Raw genomic sequence first — 20,259 nt, forward strand, 5'->3', positions numbered from 1 at the left:
GATTGAGACCATTGTGGCTAACACGGTGAAACCCCGTCTCTACTAAAAATACAAAAAATTAGCCAGGTGTGGTGGTGCACACCTCTAGTCCCAGCTACTCGGGAGGCTGAGGCAGGAGAACCACTTGAACCTGGGAGGCAGAGTTTGCAGAGGCAGAGCTGAGATTGTGCCACTGTACTCCAGCCTGGGCGACAGAGCGAGACTCCGTCTCAGGAAAAAAAAAAAAAAAAAAAAAGATTTTCATGCTTTGTAGGTAAAAAAGGAAAAAAAAAAGGAATTGTTATTAGTCTGACCTTCTTACTTGTATATTTCTTCATTAATACAGAAATTAACAAAATTTGTTATTGATTTCTGATTTTATTCCAACATAGAAAACATGTATAGTACGACTTCAATTCTTTTAAATTTACTGAGACTTGTTTTTATAGCCTAGCACATGATCTACCCCAGAGAATGTTCCATGTGCACTTGAGAAGGATGTGTATTTTGCTGCTGTTGGGTGGAGTGCCTTGCAGATATTTGTCAAGTCTAGTTGGTTTATTGTATTTTTCTATTTTGTTGTTGATCTGCCTAGTTTCTCCAGTTATTACTGAAATGGAGTTTTGAGGATTCCAACTATTGTAGTTAAATTGCCTGTTTCTTCCTTCAGTTCTCTCAGTTTTTACTTCATGTATCTTTAGGCTGTATTGCTTGGTGCATATGTTTATCATTGTCATATTTTCCTAATGGATTGATCCCTTTATCGATCTAAAATGTCCTTGACATACAAGTGGCCAGGAAACATGAAAAAATGTTCATCATCACTAATCATCAGAGAAATGCGAATCAAAACCATAGCGAAATATCATCTCACACCAGTCAGAATAGCTATTATTAAAAAGTCAAAAAACAACAGATGCTGGAGAGGCTGTGGGAAAAAAGAGAATGCTAATACACTGCTGGTAGGAATGTACATTGGTTGAGCCACTGTGGAAAGAAGTTTGGGGATTTCTCAAAGAATTTAAAATGGAGCAGCCAGGCATGGTGGCTCACACCTGTAATTCTAGCACTTTGGGAAGCTGAGGTGGGTAGATCACCTGAGGTCAGGAGTTCGAGACCAGCCTAGCCAACATGGTGAAACCTGTCTCTACTAAAAATACAAAAATTAGCTGGGCATGGTGGCACACACCTGTAGTCCCAGCTACTCAGGAGGCTGAGGCAGGAGAATCACTTAAACCTAGGAGGCAGAGGTTGCAGTGAGACCAGATAGCACCACTGCACTCCAGCTTGGGTGATAGAGCGAGACTCCATCAAAAAAACAAAAATAAAAAAACAGAGCTACCATTTGACCCAGCCTCCCATTACTGGGTATATATCCAAAATAAAACAATTCTTTCTACCAGAAAGACACATGCACCTATATGTTTATCACAGTGCTATTCACAATAGCAAAGGCACGGAATCAACCTAGCTGCCCATCAGCGGTGGATTGGATAAAGAAAATGTGATACACACACACACACACACACACACACACACACACACAGTGGAATACTGTGCAGCCATAAAAAGAATGGAACTATGTCCTTTGCAGTAACATGGATGGAGCTGGAGGCCATTATCCTAAGTGAAATAACCCAAGAATAGAAAACCAAATACCACATGGTCTCATTTATAAGTGGGAGCCAAACATTAGATACACATGGACACAAAGCTAGCAACAAGAGACACTAAGGACTACAAGAGGGAGAAAGACTACAAGAGGGAGAAGGGAGGAAGGGGAGCAAGGACTGGAAAGCTAACTATTGGGTACTATGCTCACTACTTAGGCAATGGGATCGGTACCCCAGCCTCAGGACCCATGTAACAAACCTGCACATGTACCTCCTGAATCTAAAATATAAGTTGGAACTATATAAAAAAAAGTCCTTCTTTGTCTGTGGGAACAACTTTTTTCTTAAAGCCTATTTTGTCTAATATTAGTATAGCCACTCCAGTTCTTTGAGTTACTGCTTGCATGATGTATCTTTTCCCATCATTTTACTTTCAAGCTATTTGTGTTTTTGAATCTAAAGTGTGTTTTGCCAGATGTATTGACTGATGCCTGTAATCCCAGCTACTTAGGAGAGATTGAGACAGGAGGATTGCCTGAGGCCAGGAGTTCAAGACCAGCCAGAGAAACATAGTACAACACTATCTCTAAAAAAATTTTTTAAAGAGATATCTGCACTCCTATGTTGATTGTAGTCTTGTTTACAGTACCCAAGATTTGGAAGCAATCTAAGTGTCCATTAGCAGATGAATGGCTGAAAAAATACATAGTGCTTATACACAATGGAGTACTGTTCAACCATAAAAAGAATAAGATCCTGTCACTTGCAACAACATGGATGGAACTGGAGATCATTATGTGAAATGATAGCCAGGCAAGTTTTGAAATAAGTCAGGCCCTATCTCTAAAAAAAAATTGTTTTAAATTAGCCAAGTATGGTGGTAAGCACCCATAGTTGCAGCTACTTGGGTGGCTGAGGTGGGAAAATTACTTGAACCCAGAAGTTTGAGGCTGTAGTGAGCTATCATTACACCACGGCACTCCAAACTAGGCAACCGAGCAAGACTCTGTCTCTAAATAATAAAAATAAAATGAAGTGTGTTTTTTTGTAGCTAGCACATAGTTGGATCATGATTTAAAAAAAATCAATTTGCCAATCTCTACCCTCTGATTGGAGTGCTGAATTCATCTGCATTTAATCAAATTACTGATAAGGCAGGATTTAGCTACCATTTTACTGTTTGTTTCCTATGCCTCTTTTTTCTCCATTTTTTCATTGCTTCCTTCTCTTTTCTTAAATAGATATTTTTTAAGTGTAATATTTGTCTTGTTTTTTTTACTATATATTTAAAATTATTTTCTTAGTGGCTGGTGTGTCTTGAGGTGGACTCTGAGTCTTTCCTACTTAGAATTTTTTGAGCTTCTTGGATTTACTTTAATGTTTTTCATCAAAATGGAAAAGTTTTGGTCACTGTTTCTTCCAATATATTTTATCCCATTCCCTCTCTGTCACTTCTCCATTCTACGACTCATATTATATGTACATTGGTATGTTTGATGGTGTCTGACAGGTCTCTGAAGTACTGATCATTTTTCTTTGCTGGTTTTTTTTTTTTCTGTTCCTCAGACAGGATCATCTCAAATTCTAATTCACTGATTCCTTCTTTTACCAGTTCAAACCTTTTTTAAACTTGTCAAGTAAATTTTTCATTCATATTTTTGTACTTTGCAACTCCAAAATTTCTACTTGGTTCTATTTTATAAACTTCCCACCCTCCCTCCCTTTTATAAATTTCCCTCTCTCCCTCCTTCCTTTCCTTCCTTCCTCCCTCCCTCTTTCCCTCCCTTTCCCTCTTTCTGCTTGCCTTTTTTTTCCTTCCTCCTCTCTCTCTTTCACTTCTTCCTACTTTTCTTCCTCCCCACCCTTCCTCCGCTTCTGTCCTCTCTTTCTGCTTGCGCAGACCCTTAAGGTCAGACAGATGTGAGAGCTAGACAATTCTCAGGTCTCTTTGGGCATGTGCACAGCCATACACAGGCGTGGCCTCTGTATCCTTAGGAATAGGTTGAAGCTTCTCGAAACATCTTATTGACATCTCATTCCCAGCTTTTCCTTCTAAGTCTTTTGTCAGTTTGTTTGTTCCAAATGTTACTTCCAGCCACCTTAGGAAGTTGAGATGTTAAAGAATTGCTGTTGATTTTTTCTGACAAATGCACCCAGGGAAAAGGTTGTTCACACTGGGTAACCTCTTAGTCACATCAAATGAAGACAAGACCTAGGAGTTGACACTTACCTGGAACTACCAAAAAGGTCAAATGGCAATTCCCTGGTAATGAGGCTTTGGAGGAGCTCCAGTCCCCTTCTGAGCCCTACAGTGGTGGCTCGGTTGCTGGATGTCACCATGATTGTGTGGCCAAGGCTGTTGTGGAGCTTGGGAAAGGGGGAGTGTGAATAGGTTGTATTAAAATGTCAGAAACCTCTTCTTACCCAGATGCAACCCTTTTCTTGAATAAATGGATGGCTGCAAGCCTCTGGTTAATGTCTAGACAGTTTTGCTAGTGTTGTCATTGCTTTAAGGAAGAAAGGGTTTTCAGAGGTTCTTACTTTATTATTCCTACTGATGTCCTCTCCTGAGTTTTAAAAGGAATTATGCTTGCAACAGTCTTTAAGTTGTGCTACTAAGTACTGCATTGGACAGCAGTTCATTTTCCTTTGCCTTTAGGGATTGCTATGGTTTGAATGTGTTCCCCACAGTAAATGTGTTGGAAAGTTCATCTCTATTACAATACTGTTGAGAGGTGGGACTTGTAAGAGGTGATTATTAGTTTATCAGAGTGCTCCTCTCATTAATAAATTAATGATGTTATCCCAGAAGTGAGTTGTCACAGGAGTGGGCTGCTGGTGAAAGGATGAGTTAGACTCCCTTTCTCTCTTGCCATGTGATGCCTTGTGCCATGCTATGAGGCAGCAAGAAGGCCCTCACCAGATATGACCCCTTAATATCAGACTTCTCATCCTCTAGAACTGTGAGCCAAATACACTTCTCTGTAGCATTCTGTTACGGCAATACAAAATAAACTAAGATATGGAGGGATGCTTTGGGGAAAACACCTTTTTAATATTACTACACCTCTGGGCTATGGGAGAACTTAAAGTTAAGAAGGTACAGTTACTGACAGCAAGTGGGTCCAGTCTTTAAGAGAAGTCCTCCAAAGGCTTTGGACCTGTCAACCCTCAGGCTCCTAAGTAGCTGCCTGCCTAAGTCCATGTCTGCTTGCCCCCTGCACCCTGCACATACAGTCTCTGCTGGGTCCAGTGGGAATGTGTCATCCTGTATGTGAAACCTGTTCAGAGTGAGGTGCTTATACCAGGCCTTCTGGCATGGAAACCTCCTCTGTGCCAGAGGTAAATTTATGAAGTAGAAGCAGCCACAGAAGGCAGGCCAGCCATACAAGGGAAAGATGTCCAAAGCATTCAGCCTTATGGCACAAGAAGTTACAGGTTAATGACAATTTGCATTAATGAAACTCTATCCACAAGACTAAGCACCTGAAGTGTGTGAGGTTTGTAGATATTTAAAAACCTGGCCTCAGTGAAATGCTTTGTAAGAACTTCTTGGCTGTCTGGCTGTATGAAGCAGCCTGACTTCAGAAGCCTTTGCAGCTCCACCCCAGGTGTGATACACGTACAACTCTCCTTCACAACTACAGGCCCCACTTAACAAATTGTATCATGATGCAGACAATACGCAAGACACATGAGAAACGATGGGCTGGGACTCTGGCAGCTGAAACTGTCTCAGTGCTTCACTGAGCAGGTCCTCAGTTTTGAAGGACAATCTCTTCATTTATGTATCGGGTAACATCCTGGGGTCAGCAAATTACTGACACATTTGGCTTGCTTTTATATGGCCTAAGAGCTAAGAAGAGTTTTTGTATTTTTTAAGAGTTGGAGAAAAAAAGTACACAACAGAGACCCTATATGGCTTGCAAAGCCTAGCAGATTTACTGTCTGGTCTTTTACAGCAAGTCTATTTACCCCTGAGTAATGGCATCATGGATTTTTATTTATTTATTTATTTTTAGACAGGGTCTCGCTCCATTACCCATGCTAGGGTATAGTGGTGTGAACATGGCTCACTGCAGCCTCACACTAGAGCCTCAAGCGATCCTCCCACATCAGCCTCCGAGTAGCTGGGACAATAGGCATGTACCACCACACCCGGCTAATTATGTGGTGAATTTAAATGACCAGTGATATCCTAGGGACAGTCAACAAGAACCAAAGGGCACAAAAACACTTGAAATATCATTACTTTACTTTAGTGTTTCAGGCATTTTAAATATTCATACAGTTGCCTTACTTCAGCAGTCATTTCCTCTCCAGTACAGATTTTGTGTCCAGGGTCAGTCATGTACATCATTGAATTTTCTCTACAGCACCCACATGCCACATGGAACCCACTCTGGCACCCATGTCTTTGCTAGTAGAGCCTCTCACCACACCCGCAAGAGGGCTGGACCTCCTCCTGCTTGCCACAGCCTCCACTGTGAATGAAAACACTTTGTAGCTTCAGTCCCAGTACAATTCCAGCACTCCCAGGTGTTCCATGTATGTGGCAATCATCCCACAGAGCTAGTGACACACATGTCAGCTGGTACCTATGCCAGCACCTGCTCCACTACATTATAGAGATGCTGAGGCACTTAAATGTTCTTGGTAAAATGGAGTTCATAATTGCCATAGGAGTTGAGTGTGGGGCAAGGGGACTTTCAATAATTAATAACCTTAATACATACTTAGCAGATTTATAATTTCATCTGTTTACATTTGTTGTCAAAGCTTCATAAGCTATTTACATAAATGAATGCATGTTCGAGTTTCCAAATGCTGCTATGACAAGCAAACAGAGAAACTGCTTAGACAACATTTGCTTGCACCATAAATACATATGGCAATATCTGGTCATTCTTAAAGAAATGCTTGTGTTTCCAAGAATGTTTTTTAAAGTCATAGGCCTTATGCAATTCTTCCAAGGTAATAATGTGTGTGTCCTTCCTTCTCAAGCAGTGGCTCAAAGCATCTGAAAGTATGTTGCTGTTTGAGGTTCTGATTTAATTGACCAGGAGGAGTGGGGAAAAGTGGGCACCAACTTTCTTTTTTTTTTTTTTGGGGGGCACCAACATTTTTTAAAAACTTCACAAGTCATTCCAGCATGTAGTCAGTGTTGAGAACCTTGGTATTAAAGGCTTTGCGTCTTCCTACTGTCATTTGTCTTCATCAAAAGCCCTTGAGGTAGTCCCTGGGTCAGGCAATGATCTTTTTCATGGGCTAAGAAACTAAGGCACAGAGAGGTTAACAGGCTCCTCTGATACTGTGCAGTCAAATGACAGAACCATGATTGCAACTGACATTGCCAAATAAACAATAGCTCCTCCCCCAGCAACGGGTAGCGCTTACATGGACCAAAAATATGAAGCCTGACTGGGAGCCAGGCATGACCTAATGTGTCAAGGACATCATGGAAGGGAATGGAACAGTTCAGAACCAGCCATTCCACATGACCAGAAATAAAAAAAGCCAGGCTTGGTGGTATGCACCCGTAGTCCCAGCTACCCAGGAGGCTGAGATGGGAGAATCACTCAAGCCCAGAAATTCGAGGCTGCAGTGTGGTATGATTGCAACTGCAAATAGCCACTGTACTCCAGCCTGGACAACATAGTGAGATCACGTCTCTATAAAAAATAATGTAATTTAAAAAAATGTTTTTTAATATTTTAAAAAAAGAAATAAGTATATAAGATACTTATTGGAAGCCATATGAGGAATAAGGAATAACTTTTTCTTTTCTTAAAGTCTTAATTCCCTAATATATATGCCATTGATTCAGGTTTCTTAGAAAATCCATCAAGATTCACAGACTTCCTAACATCTGAATTCTTATCTCTGTCACTGTAATTTGGGTCCAAAAGATAATTACAAACCTGTGTTAGCATGTGACAGTATTACAAAAATGTCTGTGCTTTCCCTGTCACCAGCTCCCCCTAGACTTGCCAGGAACCCAGCACCCTACACATTCTAACTGGGTATACATCTTCCCAGGATCTGATGAGACTTCACTCCCTTCTCAGAAGTTCCCAAACACCAACCCATTAGCTGCATTGGGCCTCAAGTATTAATAATTAAAACTGACTGTTTTATTTTGCTCTACAGGCAAACTTTTAAATCTGTATTCTGGGTAACCCTTGGGACATTTATACTGTAATTCCCAAATCCCATGAGAGCCCATTCACTTGGGACCCTCTCCACTTTACCCCAAGGTAATGCCCTAACATCCTATCAACTAGTGCCGCACCTATGAAATAACGTCTATCATCATTGCACACAGGCATAAAGAAAGGACATGCCACGTTCTGGGGAGGAGTGCGGTTTTCAATGGGTCGCTGTGATTTCCAGGATACTCTAGGAAAGGCCTGATTACTCAGCTCACACTGAACACAAATGACATCTTGTTCTTCCTACTGCTAGTGATGTGGCCTCCTGAAAAGCCTACAAAGTATTAGTCAATCAAGTAAGTGGAAGCCATTTCTAACAGTAAACATTTGTTGAGACTCACAGGACCCTGTGTGGAGCTGAAATCACTTTTTTTCCCATTCTAGAGGACATTCAGGCAGGATATATATATACTCCTGATGCCTACAGGCACAGGAACTCAGAATCCTTCCTGGAAGGAAACCTGCCCCTCTAGCTACTGCAGAAAGTGCCTGGGGCACAAGAAGAACAAAAAGAGGGAAAGCAACCTGTGTCTGGGGCAGGGCCACTTGGGGAGTGGAATTTTACTGTCTCCTGATCCTCAGAGAGGTTTTTACAAAAGTTAAAAAAAAAGGGAACTCGGCAAACTTGCATTTAGAATTCTGGTTAAAACAAAGAAAAAACTGAATCATCATATTATGAAAGACCTACCAAATTCAACCTATCAAGTAAAGCAGCATACCATGTTTTTTCTCTCTCATGCTTATTTGATGCTTACAGGTTCAGGGTAGACTTGCCGCTTTGTTTCTAAAACATGCAGAGAGCAGACTTAGAGCAGCATATGCTGTTTGGGGACCAGCACGCACAAACCCTGACAGGTGACTGACCAAACGCCATCAGGAAGGTGATGAGCGACCACCTTTGCCGAGAGGCCAGCGCCCAGCACAAAACTAAGTACTATTGGTGCATGCTTGTCCGGAGCTTGGTGTGGCAGAGTGTTATGAAGGGGATGGGCTGGGAACACGCAGGCAACTTCCAAAATGCTCTGAAGTCCAATCCATGGTCCAGAGCAGCAGGGCTGCAGCCAGGCATGGAGCTAAGGCACTAGGGCTGCAGTGGGTGGGAGGCACCGACTAGAGGTCCCAATGCCCTACTGTTCCCAGGGAGAGGGGAAGGGGCTCTGCTCACAAGGCTGCCTTTGTGTACAAAGTTGTTTTAAAGGATGAGAACATAAAAAGACAAATCCCTGCTTTCACCCACAAGAAGAATATTTTGTTCTCTTCTCAGAGACATTTACTTAAGTTTTCAAAAGTCTCAACGGCATTGCCTAGAGCTCCACCCAGGAAGTCCCCTGAGCAACCCCCTCTTTGAGAGTCGCCTCCTCTGCTCACGTGCCTTCTTCCATCCCATCTTAGCGAGTTGCCTTTCTTTCCCCTGCTGTGGCTGGATAAAGAGCAATCCAGTCATTTCACCGTCCCCTGTAGCAGGACCCCGTGCTTTTTCCAAGGCAGCTGGGAGTGCCCCTGCATCACAGCTTGATGAAGGCAGCTGGCTGGGTCTGCAGCTGCTCCACGTCTGGGGGTGGGAAGACACTGGAAATGGCTATGTCCACGATGCCCTGGCACAGTTCTGCATAGAGCTTCCTGAAAGGTGTTTTAAATATCATCATTGAGGACATTCATCAAAGTGCAAGCAAAAAAAGAAATCATTGTTTTTCGTTTGTTTTTGAAACGGGGTTTTGCTCTGTTTCCCAAGTTGGTGTGCAGTAATGCAATCATGGCTCACTGCAGCCTCAAATTCCTTGGCTCAAGGGATCCTCCCACCTAAGCCTCCGAAGTAGCTGCCACTACAGGTGTGCACTACCATGCCCAGCTAATTTTTTAACTTTTTGTAGAGATGGGGAGAATATTTTGTTCTCTTCTCAGAGCATTTACTTAAGTTTTCAAAAGTCTCAACGGAATTGCCAAGAGCTCCACCTAGGAAGTCCCCTGAGTAACCCCCTCTTTGAGAGTCGCCTCCTCTGCTCACGTGCCTTCTTCCATCCCATCTTTGCGAGTTGCCTTCCTTTCCCCTGCTGTGGCTGGATAAAAAGCAATCCAGTCATTTCACCGTCCCCTGTAGCAGGACCCCGTGCTTTTTCCAAGGCAGCTGGGAGTGCCCCTGCGTCACAGCTTGATGAAGGCAGCTGGCTGGGTCTGCAGCTGCTCCACGTCTGGGGGTGGGAAGACACTGGAAATGGCTATGTCCACGATGCTATGTTGCCCATGCTGCTCTTGAACTCCTGAACTCAAGCAACCCTCTCATCTCGGCCTCCCAAAGTGCTGGGATTATAGGTATAAGCCAATTCACTTGGGACCATGCCTGGCAGTTTTTCCTGTTTTTGTTTTTTCATGACCACATTTCTAAAACTGGTTGCCCCTCTATATACAAATGCTACAGAAGGCTTTGCATGAAGATAAAGCATTCCCTCAGCAAACACTGATGAAAGGCCTTGCAGGTGAACAAGACAGACAACTGGCAGGGAAGGCAGGCAACTTCAAGAGCATGTAAGAGCCATCCTGCATTACATGGAGGGGTGGGCCCTACCCAGGAAAAGGACCAACTCAGCATAATTGAAGGGACACTGAAGAAGACTCCCCAGTGACAGGGGAAGACTCTTCAGTGACGGCTAAGCCAAGACCCAGGGATGAATAGAAGGCAGACGGATAATGGATGACAGGGTAGAAATACACACACACAGTTTCTTCTGATGAGTTAGTTTGATGGCAGTTAGTCTAATGAAGGAAACTGCAAAGGCTCTGGCTAGAGAAAGAGATAGCTGTTCACAGAAAGCTTCCTCAAGATGTTCTTTTGGTAAAGCAGAAGCCAACCATGTTAAGACTGGTGGTGGTGGTTGTTGGTGGTGGTGGTAATGGTGGTGGGGATTCCACACATAGGTAACAAATCACAAAGGTCCACTGCAGATAAGAGCAATCAAGGGAAATGGTGGCTTAGGGTGAAGCTGGAGAGGTGGGTAAGGCAGTGGCCTTGCAGGTGGAGGGAGGAGTCTGGTTTGTGTCCCTGGTGTAATGGGAAGTCTGGAGAATGGCATGGTCTGGTGTCCACTTTACACACTGGCTGCTCTGGGAGGATGGATTTCATTGGGGCAAGAGCAGAAGTAGACCCCAGTTAGGAGGCTCTGTGCCAAAGCCTTCGTTATGGTGGAAGATGACCTGTGCAAGGGTGATGGCAGTGCAAACGGAGGGCAGAGGACTCCAGAGGCTGGAGGCAGAACCCACAGGGCCCTGATGGACAGGACCTGAGAGGAAGGGAAGGCAGAGGCAGGATCACTGTCAAGTTCCAGCTTAGGATCTAAGGGGGACAGCAGGTAGCCACTGAGATCAAAAAGTCTGGGAGGTAGGTAGGAGGACATTCTGGCAGGGAAGGCTGATGCAGATACTAGTATGCATCTCTGGGCTGTGATGTAATCTGGTTATTTTAAAACCATGAAGTTCGATGAGATAACATAGAGAAAGAGGAGCTGAACACACAGGCCCAAGACCGGAGGCACTGGATGAGGAAGATGGAGCCCAGCTTGCCCACACCTCCCCAGGCAAGCCTGCCCAGCACCAAGTGCCCACCCACGACAGGAGAGCAGCTCAGTGAGGGCTGTCAGCTGACTCGAATGCTGCTGATGGGTCCAAGGAGGTGGGGACAGAAAGAGACTGCTGGAGGTGGCAATAAGGACTTGGCTGGGGACCTGCAAAGAACAGTTTTTGTGGGGCAATAAGGATGGAAGCCAGCCTGGAATGGACCAGAGCATGGATGGAAACAGAGGAAGAGAAGACAGCTGTGCAGAAGGTACTCTCCAGAGCTTGGCTGTGAAGGGAACTGGAGAAGGCATGATCATTAGAACAGGATGTGGCATCAGGGGAGGACATCTTTTTGAATAATTGGGAAAATCCACTGGGAATGCATATGTTGATGGGAACTATGCAGCAGAGAGGGAAAAAGGTGACAATGTAAATGAGCCAGATGAGAGGACAGGAGTGGGAGGAGGGTAAGCTCTAGAGCACCATGCAGGGCCAAATCCCTGATGGAAAGGACAGCAGGTGAGACTGGGCACTGTCAATGCAGTGACAAAAGGTGCAGGGCCCTGCCTTCTTCCGCCCTTAGCTCATCTAACTTGCATTCCGCCTTCAGATCTCAGTCCAACCTCACTTCCCATCATGCACCCTTGGCTCAGTTACATTGTCTCTCAACATCTTTTGTTCTCTATTAAAGCACTTGTCCTCGTTTGTAATTGACATCTGCCTGGTCTCTGTCTGCCCAGTCTCTCCCCATGAAGGGTAGGGACTGTGTCTCTTTGCTCCCCACTCTGAACTCATGGCCTTGTACAGAGCCTGGCCAGGTAGGCAGCACCTAATAAGCACTTATCGGCTACAGTGACCAATGAACAAGATGAATCATCCCGTCACAACCATCCGGCAATGGCAAAGGCCTAGCTTCTAACCAAAGAACAACTTGTGTGTTGACGCTGTCTCTTGCAGGTACAGGACTCTGTCTTAAACATTTTGAAAAATCACTCAATTTCTTCAAGATGTAGATGGGAACCACAAAAGGGTCTTGATGTGATAAACGTGGATCTTCAGAAGAACCCGCAGCACAAGCAAATTGAGTCTGAGTGACTTTCCCTGACATGTAAGGCCTTCCACAGAAGGTCCCCACTTAACTTCCTTCTTCCTTCATGACTCCGTGACACTCATGCTACAGCCAGGCTTCTCCCAAGAGGAGCAGAAGTTCTGGAGGGCAGGTTCTCAGGAGGTTCTGTTCCTCTGGGCATCTCCCAGACCTGCACAGAGCCCAGGACAGGGCGAGGACCTGTAGGACACTGCACCCCTTTCAGAAGACTCTCGCTACCGCCTTTTGGTGCAGCCAACCCCTCTTCTTGCACCCCAGCTCCAGATCCACCATGTCTAAGATGCCTTCTCGACTCCTTCCTGCCTCAGGAGCTGCTGAACTTCTGGGTGGCCACATCATAGGATCCTGCTGACTCCGCTTGTCACATGGGTCTCTCTGGCAGTAATGAGCTTTAACACTCTCATGGTATCTCCCACCCACCTGAGCACAGGCTATCTGCTTACTTACTGTTTTCTTTCGAGACAGGGTCTCGCCCTGTTGCCTAGGCTGCAGTGCAGTGGCCTGACCATGGCTCCTTGCAGCCTCAACCTCCCGGGCTCAAGTGATCCTCCCACCTCAGCCTCCTGAGCAGCTGGGACTGTAGGCACATACCACCATGCCTAACTAATTTGTATTTTTTTGTAGAGATGGGGTTTTGTCCTGTTGACTAGGCTGGTCTTGAACTCCTGGGCTCAGATAATCTACCTGCCTTGACCTTCCAAAGTGTTGGGATTATAGGCATGGCCATTGCACTATCCTATCTGCTGACAATACATGGAAAAATGAGAAAGGAAATGGACTTAGCAAAGCCCCCTGCCAGACAGAGTCCTCAACAAGGGTCTCCTATCACTGTGGCTGCCTCCCTTACAGCAGTCAAAGCATCTACAGTTGCACCCACAGACTATTCCAACAGCAGAATCAACTTCCCACTTGTGAAAACACAATGACATGCAGGCTTACTGAGCACAAGCAGGGGCACCGTTGACCTCAATAAGCCACACCTTCAGCTCCGCATCCACCATGAAGTCAAAGCCGAAGAGCTGGAAGCTCTGGTAAGGGAGGTGCTTGGTGCTAATGGCAGGTTCCACGCTCAGGAGGCAGTTCCTGTGAGGTCGGCGGGGGGGAATGCTCATTAGAACAGGGTGGCCAAAAAAGGAAGACATGAGGTGAGCTTGACAGATTTTACATGAGATAAATACAAATACCAGCTTTGACTTCTCTCTTTTCGGCTTATTACCAATAGGTTATTCAAGAGAATGTTACTTAACACGCATTTGTTAGAAAACTGCAGCCACTCGTGTTCTTCAAGGCAAAAGCTGCTTTCCTATGTCTGAAGAAGCAAAGTGCCTGGTCACCGTGGTCTCTATAAATGAAGATTCCTCCAACAGCTGAGCTGCTGCCATGTTTGTTTATAACACATAAAACATTTCCATGTATCTCTGCCATGTAAAGAATGGACTGCCATTTGGTGAAGGGCAGGATTTGAAAAAAAAAAAAAAAAAAAAAAAGCTGACCTCATGATTTCACTAGTTCCAGTTCTAATGCCAAATTATTGCTGATTAAAAAATTTAAGAACTATACATGTTGAAACTAAATGTTGAAATGTAGAAGTATTATTAGCACCAATAAATGGAAAAATGGCGGGATTTTAGTGACAGAAAAAAGTTGATAGTGAATCTCAGAAATATAATGAACAAGTACATGAGGTCTCAGGTCAGCCCAAAATCTTAGACAAGTGATTGTTCAATGAGATAATTACATAAGGAACTTGTCGTAACTACTGGAATCTAAAAAGCATTTAATAAATGTTACTCTTATGAACAAGTATATTTCATTATGATAACCATACATCTATTATTGAGAAATAATAAATACCTCTCATCTACAACCATTCCAGAAAACCTATGCCATTTCTGTTTTATAAAGATCGTCCCTGATTTTTCACCCAACTGAATCCTGGAACAAAACATTTATCTCAGTAAATAAAATGTGCTACAATGACTCCAGGGTTACCAGAGATAACTGTCCTAGACAGCTGGATATTTGGAAGGAAAAAGATACAGGGGCCGACGGCACAGTAGCTCATGCCTATAATCATAGTTCTTTGGGAGGCCAAGGCGGGCGGATAACCTGAGGTCAGGAGTTAGAGAGCAGCCTGGCCAACGTGGTGAAACTCTGTCTTTACTAAAAACACAAAAATTAGCCAGGAGTGGTGGCGGGCACCTATAATCCCAGATAATCTGGAGGCTGAGGCAGGAGAATCACTTGAATACAGGGGGCGGAGGTTGCAGCTGCAGTGAGGTGAGATTGGGCCACTTCACTCCAGCCTCGGCTAGAGCAAAACTCTTGTCTCAAAACAAAAAACAAAAAAAACAAAGACAAAGATACAGGGAACTGGCATACGTGTAACTAATTCTAAGGTGCTAAGATGTAGCTCTAGATGTAGGTTTTGACTCCTGACTTTAATAAAGAACTGAGGCCTTTGTGGACTTGGAGACAAGGTCAATCCTCCCTCAGCCCCTCACAACCTTCAATCTCCTTTTCTTTTTTCCTAAAAAGAAAAACATTTTAATAGATACATTTAAACCTTTAAAAACTATTTTGGTTTAAATGGTTCTTTTAAGATAAGCCATTTTAAAACTAATTATAATAAAAATTTCTTCTCTCGCTGGTCACATGCCTGTAGTCCCAACTACTTGGGAGGCTGAGGTGGGAGGATCGCTTGAGCTCAGGAGTTCTGTGCTGTAGGGCACTATGCCGATTGGGTATCTGCACTAAGTTTGGCATTGCGAACTTAGTGAATCTATGCTGATCAGTAGTGGCATCACACCTGTGAATAGCCACTGGACTCCAGCCTGGGCAGCATAGCGAGACCCCATCTCAAAAAAAAAAAATTTCTTCTCCCATTCATATTCAACCTGAATTGACAAGAACACATCACATTAAAAAAAAAAATCAGCCAGGTGCGGTGGCTCACGCCTACAATCCCAGCACATTGGGAGGCCGAGGCAGGTGGATCACGAGGTCAAGAGATCGAGACCATCCTGGTCAACAAGGTGAAACACCATCTCTACTAAAAATACAAACATTAGCTGGGCATGGTGGCGCGTGCCTGTAGTCCCAGCTACTGAAGAGGCTGAGGCAGGAGAATTGCTTGAATCCAGGAGGCGAAGGTTGCGGTGAGCCGAGATGGTGCCATTGCACTCCAGCCTGGGTAACAAGAGCGAAACTCTGTCTCAAAAAAACAAAAAACAAAAAATCTGTTCTACACAAGAATATCCTTAACTTTTGCTTTAATTAAAATGTTCTTGGCTAGGCGAGGTGGCTCACACCTGTAATCCCAGCACATTTGGGAGGCTGAGGCAGGTGGATCGCTTGAGGTCAGGAGTTTGAGACCAGCCTGGACAACATGGTGGAACCCTGACTCTCCACTTAAAAAAATTAGTTGGGCATGGTGGCACATGCCTGTAATCCCAGAAACTCAGGAGGCTGAAACAGGAGAATCGCTTCAACCTGGGAGTGGAGGTTGCAGTGAGCAGAGATCACACCATTGTATTCCAGCCTGGGGAACAGAGCGAGACCCTATCTCCAAAAACAAGCAGGACTCTGTCACTCTGTTGCCCAGGCTGAAGTGCAGTGGCCCAATCATGGCTCACTGTAGTCAGCTTTGACCGCCTCAAGCTCAAGCAATCCTCTGGTTTTGGCCTACTGAATAGCTGGGACTACATGCATGTACCATCACACCTGGCTAATTTTTTTGTATCTTGTAGAGACAGAGTTTCGTCATATTGCCCAGGCTGGTCTTGAACTCCTGGGGTCAAGTGATCCACCTGCCTCCGCCTCCCAAGTGCTGGGATTACAGGCTTGAGCTGCCACACCCAGCCTGTTTTAATTAAAGTATTCTTTAAAATATTATAATTAAGGAAGATTAAAAAGTTTAACAGATGCTTGTGGTAAAAAAAAGAGAGAGAAAAAAAAATAAAATATAAAATTGAGGCCGGGTATGGTAGCTCATGCCTGTAATCCTAGCACTTTGGGAGGCCGAGGTGGGCAAATCACTTGAGGTCAGGAGTTCAAAACCAGCCTGGCCAACATGGTGAAACCCCGTCTCTACTAAAAATACAAAAAATTACTGGGGCATAGTGGCACATGCCTGTAGGCCCAGCTAGTCAAGAGGCTGAGGCAAGAGAATCACTCGAACCTGGGAGGGGAAGGTTGCAGTGATCTGAGATCGTGTCACTGCATTTCAGTCTTGGTGATAGAGCAAGACTCTGTCTCAAAAATAAAATAAAATTGAAAGAAGCATTACATTCCAACATATAAAGGAAAAACTGAGAATCAGAACCAAATCAAAACTTAATTTTTTTTACTTGCTGAAAGCTCAATATTAATAATTCACTTTAAAGGATTTTTATCCATCATCAGAGACTTTATACAGTACATCTTTTTTTTGGCTGGAGTGGGAAGTTAGGGGAAGGCTAGCTGGAAAGAAAGAAAACCTGAGAGCTGCCAGGAGCATTTATAGCAGCACCACAGCAGCAACACTCTGAACAGCACTGAACAATGTGGAGGGGGTGCCGCAAACTTCCAATGAAGCTTTTGCCTAAAATAGGAATTCTTTTTCCAGCAAACTTGGTTTATCTGGTGTCAGAATTCCAACCACCTATACTTCCTGCAGAAATGGGACTCCAAGCCCTGTAGTTATTCTGCTTGGCTCTACGTGACAATATAGCAAGGAAAAAGTCTCACTCATTATGGCAGGATAGCATTGACATGGTGGATGGTAGAACAATGGGACAGACTGGAGATCCTAGGAACAGACCCTCACATAAACGGCCACCTGATTGATTGACTGACTGATTTCCGAAATGGAGTCTTGCTTTGTTGCCCAGGCTAGAGTGTACTGATGTGATCTCAGTTCATTGCAACCTCCACCTCCTGGGTTCAAGCAATTCTCCTGCCTCAGCCACTTAAGTAAACCTTGGGGAGGCAGAGGTTGCAGTGAGCTGAGATGGTGCCACTGCACTCCGGCCTGGGTGATAGAGGGAGACTCTGTCTCAAAAATATATATATTTTGTCTTTGTTTTTTAAGGATATGTGCTCTGGAAATAGATTTCTAAATTAGCAGTTACTCTGCCATTTGTAATCCAGATTTTGGAGTTATCAGATATGGACGTTAAAGAACTGCCGTTATGTTCAAGAAAATATGAGGCAAGTGGGAGAATTTCATAAGACAACTACAATATGAAAAAAAGATATACTCCAAGAAGTTAAAAAAAAAAAGAAAAAAGGAAACAAATGGAAGTTTCAGAATTAAAAACCACACTAAGTAAACTCAAGAACTCAATAGGTGAGTTTAACAGCAGCTTAAAAGCTTTTACCTTTTAAAAATGTCTAATAGGTTTTCATAGATGAAGAAAGGATTAGCAAACAAAGATATCAGAAGAAAAGAATGAGTACAACCATGGAGTGAGAAAATGATACACAATGCCATAGATTTCTATCAATCCAGTGAAAATACCCTTCAGGAAGACAGTGAAATAAACATATTCTCAGATGAGAGAAAATTAAGAAGATTTATCAGCAGCAAAACTGTTTTAAAAGAAATGCTTAACAGAGAAACTCAGAACTTTAAAATTTAAGGAAGTATATGGGTAAATATAAAAGCTCTAAAAGAAATGCTTAAGTTTCAAGGGAAATGATACCAGAGAGAAACTCAGAACTTCGGAACTGAAGGAAGAACAAAAGTAGTAGCTGGGTAAATATAAAAGAATATTTTTCTCCTTTTATAAAGTGGGTTTCTTATAGCCAGTAGAGTTTGGGTTTCTTATAGCCAGTATAGGGTTTTATAGTTTAAAAAGAATCCAACCTGATAATCTATCATACCTGTGCAAATATATATATATTTGATAGCAAAAATAACATTATGTGGTAAAGATGTCAATGTGTAGATATATACATGTAACTATAACATAGAGGGGAAGATTTAGTGAACTGTGTTATAAAGTTTTTGCACTTTAACTGGTAAATTACTAACTTTAAGAAAGCTGTGAAATAATTAATATGTATACTGTAATACCTAGAGCAAGCACTAAAAAAAGAAAAGAAAAAAAAAAAGACAGGGAGCCAAACACTCAACAGAAAAATTGAAAACATTAATCAAAAGAAAGCCAGATTGGTTATATAAAAATTAGATAAATAAATAAGAAATACTGGCTGGGCATGGCCAGTGGGAGGCTGAGGTGCGTAGATTGCTTGAACCCAGGAGTTCAAGACCAGCAATATGGTGAAACCCTGTCTCTAAAAAAAAAATACAAAAATTAGCTGGGCATGATAGCCTGTGCCTGCAGTCCCAGTAGCTCAGGAGGCTGAGGTGGGAGGATGGCTTGAGCCTGGGAGGCAGAGGTTGCAGTTTGCCAAGATCATGCTACTGCACTCCAGCCTGGGCAATAGAGCCAGACCATCTCAAAAAAAAAAGAGAAAAGAAATACTACCAGAGATAAAGACAAATTACATAATGATAAAAGGGTCAATTCCCAAAGAAGAGATAACAATCCTAAATATAAATGCATCTAACAAAAGATCATCAAAAGACATGAAGCAAAAACAGATAAAACTGAAAGAAGACATATACAAATCCATAATTACCCAAGGGAGACTTCAATGACTCTCCTTTCAACAATAAACAGAACAAGCATCGATTCTCAGCCTTTTGGCTAAGAACAAGAGTAATAAATAAAACAAGCAGAACACGGCCAGGTGCAGTGGCTCACGTTTGTAATCCCAGCGCTTTGGGAGGCCAAGATGGGAGAACTGCTTGAGCCCAGGAATTCAAGACCAGCTTGGGCAACATGGCAAAACCCTGTCTCTACAAAAAATGTACAAAAATTAGGTGGGTATGGTGGCATACACCTGTAGTCCCAGTTACTTAGAGGGCTGAGGCAGGAGGATCACTTGAGCCCAGGAGGTTAAGGCTACAGCAAACCATGTTTGTGCCACTGCATTCCAGCCTGGGAAACAAAGTTAAGACCTTGCCTCAAAATAAAAAATAAAAGTAAAAAAGAACACTCTGCCCAACAACAGCCAAATACACATTCTTTTAGTGCACATGGAACATTACCAAAAGACCACATTCTGGGCTATGGAACAAACCTTGTAAACTTTTAAAGATGAAAATAAAGTATCTTCCTGATGTAATATTTGGATATTGAACAAAAATTTTTAAATCACATGAATCAAAGATAAAATCATAAGGGAAATTAGAAAATATTTTAATAAAATGGAAATGAAAACTATGTTAATAGCAAAACCTGTGGGATTCAGCTGATGCAATATTTAGAGGGAAACTGAGACATGCTTTTTTTTTTTAAAAAAAAAGAAATATCTCAAATCAATTATTTAACCTTCCACCTTAAAAACTGGAATAGGCTAGGCATGGTGGCACACACCTGTAGTCACACCTATAATCCCAGCACTCTAGGAGACCAAGGTGGGAGGACTGGCCCGAGCCCAGAAGCTCGAGACTGGCCTGGGCAAGACAGTGGGATCCAACTCTACAAAAAATAAAAAAATTAGCCAGGCACAGTGGTACACACCTGTGGTCCCAGCTACTTGGGAGGCTGAGACAGGAAGATTCCCTTAAGCCTAAAACTTTGAGGCAGCAGTGAACTGTGAACACACCACTGTACTCCAACCTGGGCAATAAAATGAGACACCATCTCTTAAAAAACAAACAAACAAAAACCACAACCAGAAAATTAAGAGTAAATTATATCCTCCAAAAACCAAAAGGAAGAAAATAATAAAGTGCACAAATCAA

General features: G+C 43.1%; 1 protein-coding gene and 1 long non-coding RNA gene across 3 annotated transcripts in view; one reads left to right on the forward strand and one right to left on the reverse strand.

Moving 5' to 3' along the window:
• LOC103787838 (uncharacterized) overlaps window positions 1-20,259 on the forward strand; it is a 28,639-nt gene that overhangs the window by 1,802 nt on the left and 6,578 nt on the right. The window lies entirely within an intron of this gene.
• The window catches only part of TTL (tubulin tyrosine ligase), a 35,444-nt gene continuing 21,014 nt past the window's right edge, over window positions 5,830-20,259 (reverse strand). The window contains exons 6-7 of one of the 2 annotated variants that reach the window (XM_002757502.5): window positions 13,401-13,544; window positions 5,830-9,424 (exon numbers count right to left, since the gene is read on the reverse strand). In XM_002757502.5, coding sequence (XP_002757548.1) covers window positions 9,310-9,424; window positions 13,401-13,544 — 259 coding nt within the window. In that variant the 3' untranslated portion in view covers window positions 5,830-9,309. The remainder of the gene's footprint in view (window positions 9,425-13,400; window positions 13,545-20,259) is intronic. The other variant, XM_008980280.4, reaches the window with a different exon arrangement.

Source organism: Callithrix jacchus, chromosome 14, assembly GCF_049354715.1.
Source record: "Callithrix jacchus isolate 240 chromosome 14, calJac240_pri, whole genome shotgun sequence".
Classification (NCBI taxonomy): Eukaryota; Metazoa; Chordata; class Mammalia; order Primates; family Cebidae; genus Callithrix; species Callithrix jacchus.